We start from the raw sequence: 23762 nt of genomic DNA, 5'->3' as shown, positions 1-23762 counted from the left end.
GTGTGTGTGTGTGTGTGTGTGTGTGTGTGTGTGATATTCAGATCTTCAGCATATTTTATTTTTTCTTGGGAATGTCTGCTTATTCCACCATCTCCTGTTTGCTCCAAATGAAGTCATACTAATTTAAGCCTTTATCACCAGAGTGTTCCTAAATGAAACATTCCCTGGAGCCTATATCTAATCCTTTTCCCTAGCCCAGATTCATCTCTGTCTATCTTTCTTACATATGACTGAAAGAGCTGCTTCCCTGAAGCAATTTCTTTTAGGAACTCACTTTCTTATTCCAAAAATCAGAAGAGCCTCCAATCATTTATCCTGTCAAAAGCAAGACTTAAAAGCCACCCCTAAAGGAGTAACGGAGGGGGTTAAGGCAGGACTAGTTCACAGAGTGATAAACCTATGAAATTCTGAGGTCGGAAACTTAAATTACTGTCCTATTTATGCAGTAGTGGATAGAAGTTAAAACTGAAGACACATTTGGAGGTCAAGAAGAGATTAGCCAGGGATCACCAGGTCCAATTCTCGTCCTTTATGTCCTGTTTCACATGTGAAAGGAAGCTGCACACATCCAGAGATCTGCCCTCCATCCACACATCACCCATTCCTGTCTCCTTGCTTTTTGCTTAGGGCACTCCTTTTCCTTGGAGTTTGTCTTTTCAGAATTGCTAAAAAAAAAAGATCCATCTTTTCCATGAGCCTTTTTCCCTTTTCTAGTATCTCTTCTAACCTGTACTTTTCTCCTTTTTGAGAATCCTTACTGCACCTCCCAGCAGTACTTAACCTAATATTTAATTATTTTCAAATGTTCTCCAACTAAAAAGTGAACTCTGTGGATAAAGGAGCAAGCCCCCAAACTTCTGGATCTGCCATAGCAGATTTGTGTGGAGCCCAAGATAGCAGGAAGAAATAGTATGGCAAAACAGGAAGATTAAGTCCTAGATTACGGTCCCAGCTCAGTTATTAATGGGACACATGGCCCATTGTGGTTATATAGCGGGAGGTAGGTGGGCAGCCCTGGTAGCTCAGAGGTTAAAGTGTCTGCCTGCAATGCTGGAGACCTGGGTTCGATCCCTGGGTTGGGACGATCCCCTGGAGAAGGAAATGGCAACCCACTCCAGTATTCTTGCCTGGAGAATCCCATGGACAGAGGAGCCTGGTGGGCTGCAGTCCATGGGGTCGCAAAGAGTTGGACACGACTGAGCGACTTCACTTTCACTTTCAGGTGGGCAGCAACTGGATTATCTCCGGATTCGGAATTCTGGGATTCTAGTAGTGTGTGACTGCCTAACTGAATATGGTGAGAGGAGAAGAAGAGACTCTTAAGTTAAATTTACGGTTGTGAGTCTGGAGAACCAAAAAGAAGCACCCTGACCAGACAGTAGGAAAGAGGTGCCAGTTTGGTGAGGGGCAGCGGTAGTTTGTTGTAGTTGAGTCACTCAGTCCTGTCCAACTCTTTTGCGACCCTGCAGACGGTAGCCCACCAGGCTCTTATGTCCATGGGATTTCCCAGGCAAGAATACTGGAATGGGTTGCCATTTTCTCCTCCAGGGGATTTTCCCGACCCAGGGACCCGATCAGCGTCTCCTGGAGAGTTTGGCAGGCAGATTCTTTACCACTGAGCCACCAGGGAAGCCCTAGGGGTAGTTTGCTGCTAAGTCGTTTCAGTCATGTCCGACTTTGTGCGACCCCATGGATGGCAGCTCACCAGGCTCCCCCATCCCTGGGGTTTTCAAGGCAAGAACACTGGAGTGGGTTGCCATTTCCTTCTCCAGTGCATGAAAGTGAACAGTGAAAGTGAAGTTGCTCAGTCATGTCCGACTCTTAGCAACCCCATGGACTGTAGCCCACCAGGCTCCTCCATCCATGGGATTTTCCAGGCAAGAGTACTGGAGTGGGGTGCCATTGCCTTCTCAGGGTAGTTTAGTGTTTGCCAATTTTACTGTCTCTGAGAGTTTCTAACACAAATATCCTAGGCAGTGATAAGTTGTGATTTTTGGAGAGATGCCAAGTTGAGGAATCCTGAAGAGATTCAGAGTCATCACCAAACAGGGTGAGCCTCCAGAAGAGAGTGGATACAGCAGAGGAAAGTGAGGGCACTAGCTTTTGAAATGAAAGGCGTGATCAAAGGGCTAGGAGGACAGGTGTCTGCAAGTGTGAGGAAGCTGTGATGTCCAGTGGAGAATGAGCAGTTTGAAAGCTGAGGAAAGTTAGCATTTGTTTGACCAAGAAGAATTGATGAACTTGATAGAGAAGTTCAAATTCCAGTGATGAGCTGAAGATAACCTCCCTTCAAGGAGTCAGGAAGGAAAGTGTCAGAGATGTTTAGGGTTTATGATTTGAAGAGAGAGCAGGAGGTGGGGCTGATCTAAGTATTCTGGAAGCTAGGACCTCTGTTACCTAAACTGGAGGACCGCCTACTTCCCCACATGAAGGGAGCCTCTCCAGGGCTTCTGCAGGCAAACTGCCATTACTTCTGGTAGAGGGTTATCTGTGGAATGTATGTTTGGGTGAGGCTTTCTCCCTGTAAGGAAATTCAAATTAGCATTAATCTGTATTTTATATTTTCATAAAAGACCATGAATTAGAATGAATCACTGCAAAAAATTGTCTCCCACACCAAGAAATTTTGTCAACCAGTAGTACTTTGATTCTGCTGATAAGTCTAAAGTTAAATTATCTTTATGGTTGTAGAACAATGGTAATAGTATCTATTATGTTTTCTCCAAGAAGATGTTTATCTATTTTTATAAATAATAATAGGATGGTTAATGCTACCAGTTGTTTTATATTCAGATCATCTATCTTGTAAAGTACTTATCCTTTCCTTATTTCTCTCTAGTTTATTGTGATACTGATTAGTAAACTTTTAAATCTGCAGAGTTTTGGGAAGTAACTGATAGTAGTAGTTAATGTGAGGGGCTAGGGAGGGGCACATGGGTGCTTCTGTATTTTTCTTTAAGGTAGAGTTGAGACAGAAACCCCTGCTTCTGTTTTTGTCCATTGAATTTGGATATGAGGGTATGAAGACTAGCTGATGTGTTACTATTAAAATGTTATCCAAATCTGATTTCCCCGTGAATTTCTGTTACCAGTTTGGCAGAGCATTCCCATAGTAGTGAACCAGTCCCATACTGGTGATTTTGGGTACAGGAAATTATGCCTGAGACTATGGTAGATATTTACAGTTACAGCTTTTCTTTTAAATACATAGCTCTATGAGAAAATATTAAAAGTTAGGAAGAGGACAAAGTCATAATAAAACATTGTTCTAGAAATTATATTCTTCTGATGAAAAGCTTGTGATAGAACTGGTTACTTGTTTGACCCTCAACTAAAAACTCATCTTTGGTAAAATGTGAGAAAATGAAGGAAGGAGAGGGTGGGATATACAGACAGAGTAACCTGGAAACCTATGTTACCATGTGGAAAATAGATGGACAATGGGAGTTTGCTGTATGACTCACAACTCAAACCAGAGCTCTGTAACAACCTAGAGGGGTGGGGTGGGGAGGAAGGTGGGAGGGAGGTTCAAGAGGGAGGGGACATAGGTATTCCTATGGCTGATTCATGTTGATGTCTGGCAAAAACCAACAAAATACTGTAAAGCAATTATCCTTCAATTTTAAATAAATTTAATTTTTAAAAATGTGAGAAAATGGAAACCACAGTTCATCCTCAAACATTTTAATTTTATACTAGCATCCTGTTAAGGTTTTGCAAGATTCCTTTAATTATCTCTAGCTTTCCTCCACCTCTTTGAAAAATATATCAAGAAACTAAGCAAGAATATTTTTTCATGTAAAATTGAATTAGTACACTAATCATTTTTTTCCAAATCATGTTAGTCATTTTCAAAAACCTGATTAGCTACACTGCCAAAAGATACCTCGGTTGTACTGTCAATAATAGTGCAGTGTCATTTATCAAGGCAGCTTAATATAATGACATATAAACCTAGGTATGTAATGGAAAGGTTTTCACAGACTATAGCACTGATCAAATGCATAGATTTAAAGGTTAAACGTTTAGTTCTGTGTCCAGTAACCAAGTTTGATCTGTTTGTTTCTTATGTTTCTTTTAATAGAATTTAATTCCTTTTCGACCTTCAATTCAATTCCAAGGGCTCCAAGGGGTGAGTATTCTTATTTAGCAAAAAATCTAATCTTACACAGTATTACATTTAACTCTTAAAATTTGTTTTCACCTGTGCCTCTTAATATATTAATAACGTCAATCATATTTTGTGAACTTTGTGACTAAATGTAAATTTATGGTACTTTTAAGACTTGAGTTATCTTCTTGATTTATTTAAAAAGTAATTCAGATACAGATATTGAGAGTAGTTATTTCCAAGTCATAGCTACTTGATCTTTTAACTTTTTTTTTGAAGTGTAACATACGTCATAGTGTTAAGAGATTGTATTTTATTTACCACAATTAAGCAACTGAAAAGAATCATTAATTTTAGGCAAGTTATGACTATGTGATTGTTGTTAATATGAACAAACTTTTGTTGTCTATGGCCTTTCTTTCTTTGATTGTACATACTAAGAAATAAAATGTATATATAGAAAATTGAGTTTTTCCAGTACAGGGAATAAACAAAGTATTGTCTGTTTTATTGCTGCACTTAAAAGTATAATAAGTGATAACCCCTAATAAAATGGACTGATGAATTTTGTATTTGTAGTAGATGATAAACTTCACAGGAGTAGTGTCAGTATTATTTCATAATTATTATTATTACTGTTTAATATTAATAAAATGGTAGACTCAATCATTCCATCACTTAAATTAATATGCATTTCTAAATTTGTCTCTAATACTATCTATTTTGGAGATTTGGACTATCTGTAAATGGACTTTAGAGCTGTAGTGAAAAGGCAACCTGAGGGGGAAAGATCCTGTTCCTGCTTATTATAAATCTATATGCTTGAGAATTTTTATGTCACAAAATGCAAAAATTCAATGTGAATAAATACAATCTTTTTAAACTTCATAACTTGAAAACATTTCAGGAGCCAAGAGATTAATTGTATCATTCAGCACCAACTAAGAGTACTTCTAAATCTTGTGAAATGCTAAGATGAAGGAGATGTTTGTGTGTGGATGTCAGAGGTTTGCTTCTCCATGATAGCTTTATAATGAAGTCCTCTTTTTTTCTCCCCCAGAAACTGAGTGTTCATGAATGGGATCCTAATGGGAACAATTGTTCTTCTGAATTTTGTTTTATGGCTTTTTAGATGGTCTTTACTGCATGCTGATTCTATCTTGAGATACTAGTTTTGGTTGTTCACTTAAGGCTTCTTGAACTTTTTTACAAATTTCAGTGGCATCAGTAACATCTGAAGGGATGTTCCAGAGGCAGGAATTCCTGAGCTCAGCCAGGCTGCCCATTTCAGTGAAGGGTTATCTGGGAAGAGAGGACAATACTCAGGGGAGGAGAGAAGGGTTTGAACTCCTTTTCCCTCCCTAGCAGCTGACAACTTGTTTGATGTCTGCTTCTTCCCTCTTCCCATAATTCTTCCAGTTGGGAAGTGGAGGCCAGGGAAATGCAAGTGAAGGATATTTTCTTAGGAGGGACTAGGTTAGACTGAATAACAAGGAACCAATATGTGCAGGCTTCCAAGCTCTTGATTCAGAAATGTAGGTTTTAGCAGTCTCAGAAGAAATATGGCTTGTATGGCATACCTGTTAACCCCAGGCCCTAGGCACCATTACTGAGCAGGCAGTTTCTATTTGAAACTTCAGCCCTCCTTTTCTGAAATCTGCTACCCACCTCCCCCAAACTTTCCTAGTTTTCCAGGCTTCCTCAGTTTATCTCTGCCAGCTCCATTCTCTCTTCCTACTCTATTGTCTGAGTAGAGTTCACTGATAAAAGTAATTTAGATATAAATAACTGATGGGTTTAAATCTTAATGGGCATTTGAATTTTAACAGATAAGCTTTTAACCAAATGAATGGTTGTTGGAGTTGGAAGGCTGGGAGTGTGGGGGAAGGGAGAAGGTACTCAGAGCTGGAGGACACTGGGTCCTACCTTGCGCATTCTGGGCTCTGTCTTCTCCGTCCCCCACCCCCCACCGCAGTCCCCTTTTTATTATTCTAACTGGGAACAAAATATATGGACTCAGCATTGTTTCAGAGCCTGCAGCTGCATTCCAGCCTGCCCTCCCCCCTTCTCTTTGCAGAGCCCTCCCCGTCCCTTTGGGACTTGGTAAAAACAAAGAGTCATTGCAGGGGAGGGAGTGGGTTGGCACAGCCCACAGGAGGACACAGAGCCACAAATGTGAGGGTCTTCTGTACAGTGTTCCTCTGTTTTTCTTGAGAGCCATGGTAATTTAACATTGCCGGTGCTGATTGCTTTAAAAACTCTCTAAAGAAGTATCCTTAGAGAGTTTTCCTATGTGGAAAATGTTTAGGACTCAAAATTGGAAGGTTTTAACTTAGATTGCCCATAAAAGGGTTTTTCTTAATGAGAAATTTTAGTTGTCTTCTAATATAGGGTTCCAGGTGCTTTGAAAGTTTTCCTAGAAAGAATGTGGCAAATCTAACAAATGTATAGTCTTTACATCAAATGTGATTGAAAATGTAAATTAACTATCATGACAGTGTCCTGTGTAGATATATTTGAAATAGAAATGAAATGTCAGTGCATCATTTTAAAAGTGAACATTTAGTGTCAAGATTACTTCTTCTTTCCCTGATACTAAGCACTGCATGGTTATACTGTTTCTTGTTACTAATTATAGGATTTTCCCCCTTCTGTTAGAAAGTCAGAATTTGGGTCTTGGCAGGTTAGCTTTTAAGCACATTTACTTTTGTGCCTGAACATGTTCTCTTAAAGTTTTCTTCTAAAAGCAAAAGAAAATGCAGACTGGACCATTAAACAAAGTATGGTCTTAAAGAGGAAAATTCTGAGAATCATTGATTACCTGGATTTTTATCATCACAGTTGGGCAGCATAAAAAATGTAAATTGTGTCTTTCACACTTCATCTCACCCTTTACCCTCTGTGGAAGAGAGTACTCAGGAAATTGAATGGTCGTTGAAGGCATTTTATGAATTCTGAAGAGACGAAATAACTGTTAGGAGCAGTTGACTATGTTTTTAAAACTCATGAATATCAGGAGCTGAATAAATCAGCCTGAAATACCTTGTTGATTTTTAAGAGTATGGCTCAACCGATTATCCTCGTGGTTCTAATCTATACCTAGGATACTCATAACTAAAGGTTTACTATTGCCTAGTAAATGCATAGAATTATGCATTTTTGTAGAAAAGATAGAAAAGGTAGCTTTTCTAATTGATAGAAAAAGAAGCTGGTAAGATTCACTACAGTCCTGAAGTATTCAAGTTGCCACATTCACAGGGGTGTATTGGCATAACGAACACAGTTTCCAAAAGCTGCATCCTTATTGTTGAGCAAGCTTTATCTAAATCAGGTTAGTTCTGTATCATATTTTAACTAGAAAACGTGGTAGATGAAAATTTTCCAAAAATGTGTGTTCCAGTAAAGTTTTAAAAACTAATTACTGTGTATTTTTATGTTTGTTGAAAATTTCTTATCTAAAGACCCACAGCTGAAGGAGACAGCTGTACTGCCTAGGTCTTTACACTGCCAGGGAGAATTCTCCCTACACTGGACAGCTCTCAAAGGAGAGGTGCTGGAAGCAAGTTAACTCAGTATTTTCAAGTAATGGCAGTTGTTGCTGATGCAATTATCTACTAACATAATTCTTCAATAAACTATAAACAGGTGCCTAATCAGTGGGTGCACTAATAACTTTATTGTTCCATTTGTCTCTTACTTATTGCACACACATTCTTTTAGTCCTTAGTGATGCCAAGTGCTTTGCTTAAGTGCTTAGTGTGCAGAGATACAGGGATGGGTAAGACATAGGCTTTGCCCTCAGGGAACTTGTGATAAACACATACAGACTAATACTCAGGAAAGAATTAATAATGTAGGACTTAATCCAGACCTTCCTCTGTAGAAACAAGGGACTCTCAGGAACAATGCTTATGTATTTCTGATTGGTATGAATCAGCATCTTAAAGCAAAGGTTTCAGAAAAAACAAAATACTGTATCCTGGAAATAGGTTTATAACATTCCAGAAGGTCTATTAAAATCTGTGTACACCCTCATACACAAAAAGGTATGTTTATAATTCAGATAGAATCTGAGATGGTAAGGTTTTCCACAGCAAATAATGGCCACGTCTGCTGGCCTGAGGCAGCCTTGCAGAGTGGACTTGCCTGCCTGTGGCACCAGGGACTCCTGTGCAGGGAATGATTGTCCCAGGGCGGTGAGAAAAATGTTAACTTTGTCACAGTAAATAGGATTCCAGACTTCAGTATTAACTCAGTATTTGTTATGAGAATGTTGTTCCAAAATTCTAATTTAATTGCTTGCTTCAGACTCAGCAATCCCAGAGGCTTTAGAAAGTAGAAGCTGCATGTGTAATTCAGAAATTAACCTTAAGATGACTGAAAATTAAAAAAATATTCTCTGTACGTACCACCATGTCATGTTTCCTATAAAATACTGAGTCACACACACTTTACCAAGAAGGAGCAATTAAGAGCCAGCCAAACAGGTTTTAAATGTATGCTTTCCAAAAAGGCACAGTGACCTTCTGTGGATGAAATCAGCATTGAACTGCTAACTTTGAAGGCTTGAATGGTGTTAGAATTTTTGCAGTAGAGCCATTAACTCTAAAGAACAGAATTGGATTTTTTTTTTTTCCTTCCAAACTTAGCAAAGCATTCAGAAATATTTTGTTAATTACTTGTTTTCCTTTTGGGGGGCTGGAGAGAAGATTGGTTTTGAAAAACTAAATTATACAGTATTTGAAATTAGTAGGCAGTTTCAACCCACCTGCAAATACTTCCCACAGACTACCCTTCTCTAATCTACTTGATACCCGGGAAGCAAAGATAACTATCTGCTTGAAACAGCAGCAAAGATAAAAATAAATCCCCAGCACTGCCATTCCCTCTTCGATGATACGCCTGCAGTCTGCTTTCCCTTGCTGTTTTTGGTTTGGCTAGTCAACTGGTTTTGCCAACAGTTGTATTTAGTCAGTCTGCTCAAAGGTTGCTGACTAACAGCTTACCCTTACACATTCAGCTCTGAATGTAATTAATACTACAAAGATTTAATTTTAACATTAAAATTAAATTCTTTTGTAATGGCAGTTCTGGTTTAATTTTTTTTTTTTAATATTACAGTGGTTAACATTTTGATGTCTGTATTGAATTTTACCTCATTAACCACACATTGGGCTTCCCCGGGTGGCTCAGTGGTAAAGAATCCTAATGCAGGAGAGGCAGGAGATGCGAGTTCTATCTCTGGATCTGGAAGATCCACTGGAGTAGGAAATGGCAACCCACTCCAGTATTCTTGCCTGAAAAATTCCATGGACAGAGGAGCCTGGGGTTGCAGAGTCAGACATGACTGAGCACACGCACTGCAACCATATGTTAATTTACTAAGGTGTTAATACAATAATAAATTACCCAATTTGAAAGAAATATTTCACTTTGGTATATATCAGAGATCACAAAGGAGCTGAAGACTAAGTCATCCAGCTCTGTCCTTCATCAAATTGAAGTCACTTTAGAAAGCAGCTATTGGAACTATGATTGAAATCTGAACTTGCAACCAATACCATAAATGGCATTCTTAGCAGTTAGTTAAGCTTCCAATCTTCATTCAGCAAGCTTTTGTGACTATTTGCTGTGTACCAGGCACCACGGTAGACAGGGTGTGGACCTTGAAATGCCAGCTCTTGTTCCTGACACCACCTGTTTGTCAATAAAACCTGCCACTGATGGCTTTGCCTTTTTGTTTCATTTCCCACCAAAAACTGAAACTTGTGAAGCTCAGTTGCCTGTGTTACAGACATAGTCACTTTAACAGCACTCACTTATTTAAGCTTGAAAAGTAATCATCTTTAACCATCCTATAATATCTACGGTTCTTATAGCTAATCCATCCCTAAATTTGAACCACAAGCAGTATTTAAATCTCTTTTGACCTCTTACTATGTGCAAGGCCTTATCCTTATAAGAACATGATCTATTAAAAAGAAAAGCCAAAATTTAAAGCAGGAAAAACAGTTTAGCAGAATATGTGGAAGCCTTAGATCTTATTTCAAACAATATTTAACACAGCAACAAAATTACTATATATCACTGATTGCAAGACATTTCTTAACCTTTAACATCTTTGGATAGAAACGTATCTCATTAGCAGCAGCATCTTAGTGGTGTGTCATAGTTTGTCAGCATTTTATACTATGCAGTGGTACATAAAATCATGGACAGCCATACAGCTGGGCTGGCATCTTAGATTCAATTAACGGTAGCAGTACAGTAGAAATATTTAGAGAGTTGGTGTATTCTGCAGTAAGATTTTATCTAACTAGAATCTTTTCCAAAGTTTTCTTTCCTGACCTTACCCTTGACAAGTTTGCTTATTAGCTCCATATGTTAGATAATCTGAAGAATTTATAGGGAAGGTAAATATTTATAACCATTCTTGAATTGTGATTTAAACTGGAAGGAACAAGAGTATGAAATTAAAATGTTCTCAAACTTATTTTTAGGCTAAAATTTTTAACTTATAAAAGTAATTTTCTTTGAAAACAAGTTTAGAAGAAAAGAATTTTACTGACTTAAAGACTTAAAAAGCACATATAAATGCTTTGAGGCTAATGAATTTGCCCTTACCAGGCTAGGAATTTTCAAAATCTCTCTTAACTAGTCTTATAATTTGTAGTATATTTAGCATAAGTGCATAGTCATCCATTATTTTGTTTATGGACTCCAGTTTTTTTTTTTTCAGTATTTTTATAACTAAAATTTATTGAATATTTATTATGTGCTAAGACCCCTATTCTAAGCACATTTACACATGTTATTTTCATTTAGTCCTCGCTAGGATGCCGTGAAGCACATACTCGTATCCTGCAGGTGTGTTAACTCTGGCTTTAAATTTAAACCACTTGGTAAAGCTCACACCATTAGTGAGTGAATGAACCTGCACACAGTCTAAGCATCTAATTCCAGAGCCTGTTTTCATCACTGCACTTGCCTTGCCGGCCTATAATAAATGTTCAGTGAGCATTTTATTCTCACATTCAGAGAAACATTTGTTGAGTATCTCCCCAACCAGGAAGAGGGAGAGTCAGGGAGGGCTCAGAGAGGTAGGGACGTGTGGCAAATATTCCCACCATCTTAAGGAACTTGAATTTCACCTTGGAGATCAGTGCTTCTTATCTATAAAATCTCTCTAAGGGTCAATGAGGAGGTCTGGAAATTTGGCTTTTAAAAATTTTCCCCCTAGATTTCCTTATAATAGCTAGGTTCACTGTGATTAAGAACATGAAAAGAATATGCACAAACGCAGGTATGCATACATTCTCTTTTTTGGACAAGGTTCATAACTTTCATCATTTTCTGAAGGGGACCACCAGTCTCCCCAATAGAAAACTACTATAGTAGATGCTTCCAGCACATTTAGTAACCAGTCACAGTAAGGAAAAACATTTTGCTTTGTGACCCTTTACAGATACAGGTGTACACATTCAAACAGCTACAAAAAGTTTCACAGCACGTTATTTATCCTTTACCAATATATTCTGACATGTTCTATTCTATTTCAGTTTAAAAGAATCCTGGTCGCAGCTTACTAAAATTATGTCATAACTTGCCAATGGGTCACAGTCTATAGTTTAAAAAACAGTACAAGAAATTATCGTGATGTCACTCAGTCGTGTCCGACTGTTTGCGACCCAGTGGACTGTAGCCTACCAGAATTCTCCGTCCATAGGATTTTCCAGGCAAGAGTACTGGAGTGGGTTGCCATTTCCTTCTCCAGGGGATCTTCCTGACCCAGGGATCGAACCCTGGTCTCCCGCATTGTAGGCAGACACTTTACCGTCTTAGCTACATGCCCTCTGCATATTCTGACATGTTCCATTCTATTTCAATTTAAAAGAATCCTGGTCGCAGCTTACTAAAATTATGTCATAACTTTCCAATGGGTCACAATCTATAGTTTAAAAAACAATACACGAAATTATCATTTCCTTTTTTTTTTAATTTTAGAAATTTTAGCCAGGGAGTCATGTGACCAGATATGCATTTTAGTTTGTTTATCCAGTAGCTGTCTTAACTTATATTGCTTATATATGGCAAGGAAGGAAAGGGAGGCGTCAAGGATGGCGTCATATTTATGATGAGCATTTCTTTGAATGGTGAGGCTATTATTCAAGATCTAAAATAGATGAAAGAACACACTGAGGCAGGAGTCATGGAGTGTTTGGTTCAGGACATGCTGTCCATGAGGTGTTCAGATAATAACTCTGTACCTCGTTCTGTCAAGATGGATCTGTCCAGGAGACATTGGTAATGGGGGGATTTGGAAGAAACGGGTTTTTCAAGAAACAGTTCGAAAAGACATTTTATAGGGCTTAAGTATACTTGACAGTCCAGTAGTGAGAAGAAAAAAAGATGTATTAATAGGTGGAATTCTGTTAAGGTCTATTAAAAGTTACTTTTTTTCAATTGTTAGGCAAACTGGTTTAGTTATGAACACACGAGTGTTGATACTTTTAATTCTTAATATTTATGAAATTTGAAGCTCCTTTTGCCAAATTTTGTTCGCACTCGTTAAGAACAATGACAGGCTAATAGAGATAAACCATGGCATATTGATTATCAAAGAGTACACAAGTAAAAAGCAGTGACTTAGAGCTCTGTGCAGTATGGCAGTGAAAACTCTTAAGTGGGCAGAAGTCTACATATGGTATGACACCATTTGTATAAAGTTTAATAACAGGCAAAATCAAACTGTATTGTGTAGGTACACATGTGATTAAATTATTAAAAGCAATAAAGGAATGGTAATCACAAAAGTTAGAATAGTTGTTACCTCTGTTATAGAAAGGCAGGCAGAAGGGATAGGAGGTGAGCACATGGGTAGATATGTTATTGCTAATGTTCTCTTATGTTGGGCAGGGAATCCACAGAGTTTACTGTGTTGTCAGGCTTCATAACTATCAAGCAAATGTTACATAAAGTTCTCATTATCATTAACTTTAAATATAGTAATGTAAATACATATCTTTGTATATTTATAATCTGTCATCTGCATGGATTAAAAGAGAAAAACCAGAACATGTTTCAGTAGATGCCAAGGTGGCATTTGATAAGAATTCAATATTAAATATAGATTAAAACTTTAAGTGGGAATAGAAGAAGTCTTTCTTAACATGATGAAAACTATCAAGCTAATAGCCAGTTACTGAACAACAATAAAATACACATGGCCACTCTCATCTCTAAAATTTAATATATTTTGGAGAATGCTCATTAATATAATGAGAAAGAAAATTAACCATTTTTAATTAAAACCTATGGATAATAGATAAGAGGAAACAAATTTGCATCTGCAGATAAACCAAGTAAATAACTATAAAAACTCATACAGGATTTCCTTTAGTAACACGGTCAGTTCCGAAATAACTTTAAAAGCCACTGGCTTAAACATAGTAGAGTGGAATGAAGAGAAGTTTCTTTTAAAATGGGAGAAATAGCGAAACATTTGTAAACTGATGGCCCTCACCCAATAGAAAGCAAAAGTTGATACACAAAAGAGGAAGACTTGCTGGAGCAATGCCCGTAAGTAGTTGGAGAGATAGTGTCTAGTTGCTAGAGGAGAGATTGGTTTTAGATAGGAGCAAAGAAAGCTCTTGTATGATAGCTAGTGATTTTGAAATTCTTATTGTTTGTTAAACCATTTCTTTAGTCATGTCTCCAAACTAAAGTCAAAACACATAGGTCAAAGTCTTATAATCTTCACACTTAGCAAAGTTTTGGCAAATGGAAAATGCCTACTAAGTGATAAATACAATTTTTGAAAATCACTAGCCTCTCTAAGCAGTAACAATTAGGAATTTCAGTATAAAAATGCTCTTGTTAACGGTAGCAAGAAAAAATTATAAAGTAGCAAAGGTTAAAGGTTAAATGTAGTCATGTTATTCTATCTAAAGAGCTGTAATACTTTCCTGATGGGTATAATAAGAGAATATATAACTGATAAATGGCAAGACTGTCTGTCCATAGATGTAGGTTAGAAGCTTTTGAAGTTGTCGTTTCTTCTTCCTAATTAATAATAAGATGTCATATATATCATGATACTAATTTTAAAAATAAATGTGCTATGTGTGTGCTCAGTTGTATCCAACTCTTTGTAACCCCCCTGGACTATAGCCCACCAGGCTCCTCTGTCCATGGGATTCTCCAGGCAAGAATACTGGAGTGGGTTGCCATTCCCTTCTCCAGGGGATCTTCCTGACCCAGGGATCGAACCCGCATCTCCTGCCTCTCCTGCATTGGCAGGCAGATTCTTTACTGCTCAGCCACCTGGGAAGGTTTAAAAATAAGTACACAAATGCAAATAGAAACCTACAAAAAATTTGAAATGCTGTACACCAAAATGTCATTGCTTTACTAATTGCTTTTCTAATGAGATAGATGTGTTTATCTATGTTTCCTAATTTTTATATAAGCATAAAATAAATATTTAGAGATGCTGACCTTAAATGTGTCAGGAATCTAGGAGAAAGCCTGAATAGTCAAGGTTTAAAAAAAAAGTTGACAAGGAAAAGAGAAAGCATGTTTCGAAGTTATCTGTACCTAGACACCAGCTGAATATCTTTCTAGTCAACTACTTAATGAGTTGCTTTGTCATCTATCAGTTGAGAAAGTTTTCTCCCTTCTGTGATCTTTCTCCCCAGGGAAACGAAGGTAAAGGCGGAGTGGCTGGTGTTATCAAGAACATGGGACAGAGGCCACTCTCCTTACTGAATTAACAGCAAGCATTTTGGAACAGTGGTGTTGTGAAGAGTCCTGGCAGTGGCTCCAGTCTAGAAAGAATAGATTATGGGGATGAAAAGCAGTAGTCAGCTGAATTTCAAAAGATAAGATTTTTAGGGAACTTCTGGCACTAAAACTCAGAATGCAATAGAGAACCTATTAAAGATAACTAAATTGGGCCCACAGTATTGAAAGGTTAGTACTTAATTAAGCAGCCATAGGAAAAGGGCAATCTTTTATAGAACTTAAAAAGTTTACAGTGTCTAATAATCACTCAGTAAGTTAAGAGTGAGAATATAAGGTATAGCCATATTTATGAATGTAGTAGTACTCTACTAATCAACACTAAGAAATTCTTCCTTAATAATAATAACCAGAATGCTTTTTTAGTTTTCTCTTAATCTGTTTGTATTGGTAATTCATTAAAATCAGTTTTCACAGATTTGGAAGGAGGAACAGAACTTGAGGCGTTCCATTTCCACCAAACAATAGGATGATGCTGACATATTTCCACAGCTGTTTAAATGTTTTGTATTTGGCTGTAAAGAAAAGTTCCTACCAGAGATGCTTGGTGTTTTGTTTTACTTTTTCAGGAAGATAGTGTTCTGTTCCTTCCTTTGAGAATTTGAAAAATAAAAAAGATAATTGTGAATCCATGATTAATTTTGGATAAAGTCTTAAACTTTACAATTTCAGATTCTGTAAAAAATATATATATATATATATATTTTTTTTTTCCAAAAAATGTATAAGGCAATTGAGTCATAAGAAGCCAAATGTCTCCTGAAGCCTACTGATATGGTTATCTTTTTTAAGGGGCAATGCAAGGAATTATTGTCAAGAGGATAAAATGTTTTACTACCTCATATAATTTCTTTATTCTAGAGGGACCTGTGTTGTCTGCCTCCTAGCAGAATCAAATAACTATCTAGAATATAATCAACAGTTTTATGATATGAATTACTAAAATACAGTAATTACCTTAGTTGTCCATATGTAAAATATCTTAGCTCTTTCTTTGCCAACATATCTTTCTCTATTTGAAGGGATAGTTTTGATGGCTTTACCAATGGCCCAGGCATACCATCCTTAGAAATGAATCATTTTAGTCCTGTGTTTCTTATAATAATAAATCAATTGATCTAAGAGCCTTGACAGGCCCTCTTATTTACATGACCTGCCAAGTCTCTTAGAAATCAGAATTGCAGTCTCTAATTTAGTTCTTGGTGCACTGTGCATATCAGCAGCTTTATACATGTAAAATCAGAAAGAGTTTTATTTCTTGAAGGCTTGAAGGAAATTTTAGCAAGTGAGTTTGATTTATGAAAACAATAGAAATAAATTTTATGAAATGGACTCTACCTTAGGAATATATTTTCAAGGTAGATGTTTAGCAAGAGACCTTTAAAAATTAAAATAAATTTTATTCATTTTTCAAGACTACCTATATAGTTTTGATACACCAAAAAAAAAAACCCACAAACTTTAAAATACTGGTTGCATTTATGAAGACTGAATGCTTTACAATCATGAAGTTGTGATTCTCATGAGAACTTTTAATTCTGTTTTGTTTTTTCAGTGCACTGTAGCTAGTATCTGGGGTGCTGAAGGCAGCATTTTATTTTATTTTTTAATGGATAGGGCACTTGGGAAGCAGTGTTTGCTACCGTTCTAAAATAATACCCTTCTAGAGTAATTGCAGGTGTTTGTAATTTTTCAGCCTTTCATGGACACCTGTTGTGGCTGATTCATTCTTGTACCTTATCTCTGTGTATGTTGAGTTTGGAACAACTAGAAATATTGATAGTCTTTTGGGTTGTTTGTTTTCCCAGATAGCTTCTTTGGCTTTTATTTAAGCTAGCACTTAAATTTTGACCTTGAAGGTTTCTAGCCCCTTACTTTTGCAAATACCAAGAATTCAGAATAAGTATTATCAACTTTTGATTATCCACAGGGTGCCTGTTATCAGTCCATTACCATTTTATAATTACTTTAAAAATCAAACACATCACTGTTGCTGAGGGAGATGTGTGTGCACATGAATCTAACAGGCCAAAATCAGAGTGGGAGCTCTCCATTACTGTCTTTACGTCATCAGAGCAAACACTCTGGGGCATATGCTGTGTGTTGGACATTGTACCAAGCCCTTTAGATGAGCTATCTCTTTAAACTCCAGCAATCTTACGAGGTGAATAGTATCATTACCCAAAGGGAAACAGAATTAGTGAGGTTAAGTTGCTTGCCCAAGGTAACGCAGATGGTAGATTCCAGAGCCACATTGGAAACTGGGCATGGTTGCTCCAGATTCTAGCATATGTAATCTAACATACTAGATGTGGTCTGCTTGCCCTGTTTCCTTGTCATCTGTGTGTAAAGGAGAAGTGCTCAGGTTGCCTCTTCTCAAACCATTGAATTTTATCCACCTTAGAACTGGAAATGCAAAGAGACCCAGTAGTAAAGAAAGCATTTTAAAAAGGAAAGTGAATAAGGCAGAAGGACACTATTTCTACCTTTGGTACCTTCAAATATTTGCCTCTAATTCCCATCAAGAAATGGCACATAAGAGATCATACTTGTATACAGTCTTTTGTAACTGTCATTTAAGATGTGACTAAAGTGTAATTAATAAAATATCCCCTGACTATTGCACATCTTGCTGCTGTTTCTCTTCCCTTAGCACAGAGCCTGGATTTGTGTCCTTGATCCCCAGAGCCTGCCTGGCTTCTGTGATGTTACCAACGTGGCTGCCTCAGCAGTCACCCTTTCCTCAACCAGAGTGGCTCTATTTGTAGTACATGGTGGGTTCCCCACAAGATTTATTTTGAAGAAAGCATTCTGTAGCTTTAATTTGGTTTTAAATATGTTGATGTTGAAAAATAGAAAATTAAGAATTGAATTTCTTTTTAAATCTATGGAAATATTTTTTAGACTTAAATACCATTTATGTTATTGAACTGATAAGTTTTCACGGCAACATTGAGTGAGCTGGAAAAACCATGTGTTTTGCAAAATCTAGAGCCTGGGCCACTTTTAGCAACTTGTTTTAATCTTGAGTGTTCACATCTGCCAAGTCCCCGTCTCCCCCCACGTTTACACAACCATTGCTGACTGCCATACATGACTTCTGTTCCACCCACGTTTTACCAGCAGTGCCTCCTGGCATATTACAGAAAGCTTTCTTCAAGACTTCAGGAGAACAAGGAGAGAAGATTAGCAATGAATTTGGAAACTGACATTCATATCAAAGATTGTTTTTCCTTGTAGAAATCAGGTTTGGTCTTTGTTTCTGAGAAACAAGCCATTTTTAAAAAAAACAAAATTCTGCTTCCTATTTGACCAGGAGAATTGCTAAGTTTAGAATTATTTAGTGTGGTTTCCCTAAGTCCTTTAAAATGCAAAGTGGTCTTAAAGATGCTAGATCATATTTTCAAATGGAATTTCATAAGGCCAGAGTATCATGTGAATATTTTAATAAAGATGAAGATAATTTTTTTAAAAAAGAAAAATGTATATTATAAATTTAAGTTCTACAAACTCAGGCAACCACTTGACCTAGGCTTGGGACTAAACATAGCACAAGGAGGTAAGAAACTTTTTCATCTTGACGTTTGTACCACACAGTGCCTGCTGTTTGCTGTTCGTTTGTTTGTTTCTTCCTTTCATTTTGCTATTTATTTTTGCCTGCTCTGGCTTTCCACTGACTCTTTTAAGCGATCTATTTCAGATATAGATCTAATTTTTTAGTATTCCGGGCGAAAGTCTTCTTCAGAGTGCATTTAATCTAGTTCTAAGTTTCTTCAGATGGATCCAACAAATATTTATTATGTATCTATTATGCTCCAATATGTGTGAAAGTAAGACCATGGTCCTTGCCCCCCCAAAAAACTCTTGGTCTAATAGGAAGGAAGACATGAAGAAGTGCTCAGCACACAGTACAGTGAGGGCAGCAGGAGAGGCGAGCCCAGGGGGCTGTGGGGCCAAAAAAGGGAACCTGTTTCCCTGGGGAAGGAAAGGCTCCTGAACTGAGGGTAGATAAAGGGTAAGTTAGCACAGGTCAAGACAGAAATGGGTACGTCAAGTACAAGGTGGAGAGTGAGGCCCAGGTCTGTTGGGAAGGAGCTGCAAGTGTCCTTCCAGTTCAGGAGCTTACTTCCACAACAGATCAGTAGAAGGAACCATACAGAAATTATGATGCTTGGGATTGACATGGTCACACTGGCATTTTATGAAACTGATTTTGGCAGCTGAATGATTAGAGGATGGGATCAAGAGAAGACAAAAAGTGGAGGCCAGATCACAAGATGTCCAAGCAGGTGATATTGAGCCCAAACAGAGGAAGGGCACAAGAACATACATTGAGAGAGAATTTGGGGAGTAAAGGCAGTAGGCCTTGCGTCTGGATGCCGAGGGGTGTGTGGTGGTATGGGGGGAACGAAGAGCCAAAGTTGACTCCCCAGGATGCCAGTAACCTCAGTAAAATAGATGACTAGTAGTTTATTAACTAGGAGACAGATTATGTGACAGGGTGGGCAGATTTAGGAGTAGGATGAGAATTCTTTCCTATAGAAGCATTGATGCTGTGGAATATATTTAAATTTCAGAAGGGAATGGTTAATAAAATGAAAAGCAATTTTAGGATAAGGATTATGAAACTGAACACGAAGTTTTAGTTTTTGCCACCACAGAGGCAATATGGATTAGCCCAGCTATGAAATTTGAACAAACTTATCAGATTCTCTTGGTGGCTCTGTCATTTTTCTTCTAAAAGCTATTCTGGCATTTAGCTCAATTTTGCAGTCATTTTTAAATACAGATTTTCTGTTCCCTCACACTCCATAGTCTGTATACTTTTCCCTGGTTCTCTAGTATCTGCTATTTGCATCTTACCCCTGCCACTAACTGACCTTCCCCCCTTTTCCTGGAAATACCCAGCTACCAACCAACTACCCCCAACCACCTGGGCCCTTCTCAATAATTTTTGGCCATGGAGCTACAAAATGAGTCATAACAAAACCCATTTTGAAGCCCCTTTTTAGCTGGTGAAACCAGCATTGGTCAACTGTATTTTCATGTGCTTAGCAGATTTACATTAAGGTACTCATCATCATATCCAAGAATAAATATACAAACATAAATATATACATGTACATATGAGTATATATATGCACATATATGTATATGTGTGTACACACACACACTCTCCCAAACAACTCCATTCTTCCTGGGGAAAATGCCTTGGCATTTTCTTTCATTCCTCACAGTATGTCTAGGAATCCTGCCATCTCTACCTACAAATTATATCTTGAATCCCTCTACTTCTCCCCATCTCCTGGTTGAAGTAATCATTATCTCTTCTGAATTTCTGTATATAAGTGCCCAATGGCAGGGATCATTGTAATGTTTTATTCATTAATATGTCACAGAAACCTAGAGTAGTGCCTAACACAGTAGGCTGGCAGTTAATATTTGTGGAATAAATGAACAAATCAGTCAGTGTCATCTTACTGGATAGACCAACATTTAGAAGGCTGGTTTCATATTAAAGAGAAACCTTATTAAGAGAGCCAAAAATTACTCAAGGAAGTTTTTTTTCAGTTTTAGTGATACAGCAACTTGGGTGTATTTGACTGTCAAAAATTAACACTTTACTTTTGTAGATGGTATTGCTTACTTGTAACCAATTGAAATTAATTTTTGATATGTTGTCATCAATGATGTTTTCCCCCAAAACAGCCATAAATTTAAAAGAATATATTAGGGGTGAGAATGTGGTTTCAAAGGAAACTACAGTAGTACTGACTACTGTACCCTTCCAATGTGATTTGTTTAAGTCCTAATACGGGATTTAAGGAACTATATGAAGAAGAATAGAAAAGGCTAGTCTACGTTTACTTTAATACTGTACATCTTGCTACAGAGGAAGAATGCAAGGAAATAAATGGACTTACTTTGTCCTGAATTATTCATATTAATTGGTATATGGCCTGAGTTTTTTTTAAAATAACTGCCAACATTTCCGATTGTGCAGATAAATTTAGCATTTTGCACTACTCTCAGTAAAGCCTCTATCATGTGGAAGTTTCAGATGTTTGTAATATGTGTGGGATCCACTCCCCTCCCTGTCATTCCTTGTCAGTGGGAACATTCATCTCTTACTGATTTCTCTAATACCTAAACTTTTTCTACTGCCAGTGAAAGATCCCCTCCCTACTCCCCCACCCCCACCCCAGCATTGGTTTCTACATCTGGACTGATCTGAGAAGCTTTTTTTCTTCCCTAAACCCATAATGTTAGGCCTAAAAGTTAAAACTGCGCTCTAGTTTGAAAAATAGGACTTTGTGGCTTTCAGGTTGAGGTTTCTATTTTCTGTTCTGATTCTAGGTTTATTCTGCCCCTAAACTCTGGAACCTTACCAATACCATGCAAATACATTTCTCTAGCTAAACTGAATTTTCCAGATTATTAGGCAATTACAGAATCATTAAGAGTCAGGAAAGGATTTGAGAACAACAGAGAATTCTAATGTTTAAATGTTTGTAGCATTTTTTGTATCCAAACTAAGATATATAGTTTATATATAGTAAAAGAATAGCTATTTTAGTCCAATAATATTAAGAGACAAGCTGACCTCCTAAGATACTATAGGAATGGAGGGAAGTGGGTTCTGAGGCCATAAAAACTGGGAAATTGCTATTCAGAGTGAAAGGACCTAGTTTACAGTAAATGATTTTGTTTAAGCTGGCATTTCCCAAATTTATTTGAGGATAGAACCTTTTTCATATAAGGAAATTTCAACATGCTTTATAATATTGGTGGAAAGAAAGCAGACACTTCAGTTCTCGCTGTGGCTGAGGCTTTATTCACCATTTTTATTTATCTAGCAAATACATATGGAGGGACTGCTTTTTGCTACATACTATTCAAGATGCTGACAATACCTGGAACAAACCAGACAAAAGCCCGTGGCCGTCTAAGGATTAGAAGGCCTAGCCAGGGGAGAAAGACAATAAGCAAAATTAAGTAGTATAGGTACTAAGTACTTTAGACAAACATGGGGCCAGTCAGGAGGTCAGGAGTACAAGGGTTACAATTTTAAATAGAGATGTAACCTTGAGCAAATCACTTAGCTTCTCTCTGCTCCAAATCTGTAGGATGCAGCCACTCAACTAAATCATCTCCAAGGCCCTGCCAGCAGGTCTGCTTTAAGGACCAAGAGTTGTCATAATCAAACTGTGGTATTGCTGGGTCATGAACATCTCACTGAGCATTTTCAGTTACCTTAGTAGAAAAGGCTGATAAAAATTATAGAATTGCTGCCAAATAAAAGCTTATGTAAACCTAAATAATTTGTAATACCCACAACAGAATAAAGCATTTGTGTTAAATACATGGGAAAAAACACCTTGTTGGTTCTATTTTTAATCTAGTATGTACCTCAGTCCAGTCCAGTGAAGAAACCTCTGCAGTAAAAGTACCAGTGGCTTTTAAGCAGATGCTAGCATGCCCGTATGAGAAACTTGCAGCAGTACACATACTGCGCTTCTGCCCTTATATCCTTTTGTAAAACAGAGGTCTGTGACTCGATGTTGAAATGACCTTTCAGACAGTATTCCAGTGCCACATGCCTGAACTTGTGTCTCAGAGTAATTAGAAGCTTTGACTTACACATCTTGGTATACAGTGTTTATGTTAATTATAAATGTCTGAAAGTTTCCTGAAACTTTGTCTTCATAGCTTTTTATCAAAGACAGCCTGGCGTTTGGGAGGAGGGTTGTGGATTGTGGTCCTAAGCCTTTTGATTTTCAGCCTCTCATATTTGGAATGAAAATTAAAATCTACTTTTCAACTTACCCAGATCACGGTAGTATATTTTTATATTCATTGTGAATAAGAAACTGTTTGGAATCAGGGTCTTTGATACTTTTAAAATAACATTTCACTCTTAAGGCATTAGCTAAAAATTTCAAGTAGACCATGGGTCCCTAAAGTTCTAAAAGTATTCCCACTGACTTGTAGGAAAAGCTCGATATAATTAAAACTGAGAAGTTCCTATCATACATAGGGATGCTCTTCCAAAATTGTTTCTAAATCAGACCTTGGAATTTCTTTTCCCATGGTGATTAGCCCTGTCTTCAAAAGCCGATCCTAGGCCCAACAATAACAGTCATTTTCATCTCCCCCTAGTCATAGTCCATAACCCAAAGCCCAGTTTATAAGAAAATGCTTCATAATCATTCTGGAAGAAAAGACTGACTCCTACTTCACTATCTAAATAAGCTATGGAGTAGGTTCCTGTATATTAGAGGGAGAAGTAATGAGTATCCCCAAGTTCCTCTGGAGTCTAGTCTCTGAAATGGCCCTGGATCAGACAAGGACTCCGATCCCACTTTAGCTGTGGCCCTCAGCAGTCCCACGGGTTCTGGTCCACTCTGAGGCCCCCATAGTTGAGTTCTGACGCGCCCCACTCTGTCGCTCTCCTGCCTGCTCTAGTTGCCATACACAACCTGCTCTTTCCATTAAGCCTTTGCCCAAGAAGCCAAACTGTTGGGCACATTTACCAGTATAAAATAAGTACTCTTATCATTAAATAAATAAGTACATTTACCAGTATAAAATAAGTACATTTACCAGTATAAAAATAAGTACTCTTTGTACATACATTTCATTCCTAATATATTCAGATATTGATGCACATAAAATTTATATCTGATTTGTACCATCTCCTTCAGGAAATAAGATATACTAAATCTACAGACTGTACAGTGTAGACTTCTGAAATTTTAAAGATAAGAAAATTGCATGGTTGACATCTTGCTCTCAGATATTTTATAAGAAAAGCCTGAGAAGAGCATAGCAAACCACTCCAGTGGGTTCT

General features: G+C 37.4%; 1 protein-coding gene across 1 annotated transcript in view; it reads left to right on the top strand.

Annotated features, from left to right (window-relative positions):
• Nucleotides 1-23762, top strand: part of ELL2 (elongation factor for RNA polymerase II 2) — a 73806-nt gene that overhangs the window by 16540 nt on the left and 33504 nt on the right. The window contains exon 2 of the mRNA XM_070373161.1: nt 4085-4132. Coding sequence (XP_070229262.1) covers nt 4085-4132 — 48 coding nt within the window. The remainder of the gene's footprint in view (nt 1-4084; nt 4133-23762) is intronic.

The sequence above is a fragment of the Bos mutus genome, chromosome 7 (genome assembly GCF_027580195.1).
Source record: "Bos mutus isolate GX-2022 chromosome 7, NWIPB_WYAK_1.1, whole genome shotgun sequence".
Taxonomy (NCBI): Eukaryota; Metazoa; Chordata; class Mammalia; order Artiodactyla; family Bovidae; genus Bos; species Bos mutus.
Note: the sequence above shows the minus strand (reverse complement) of the source record. Positions and strands in the feature narration are given on the sequence as shown.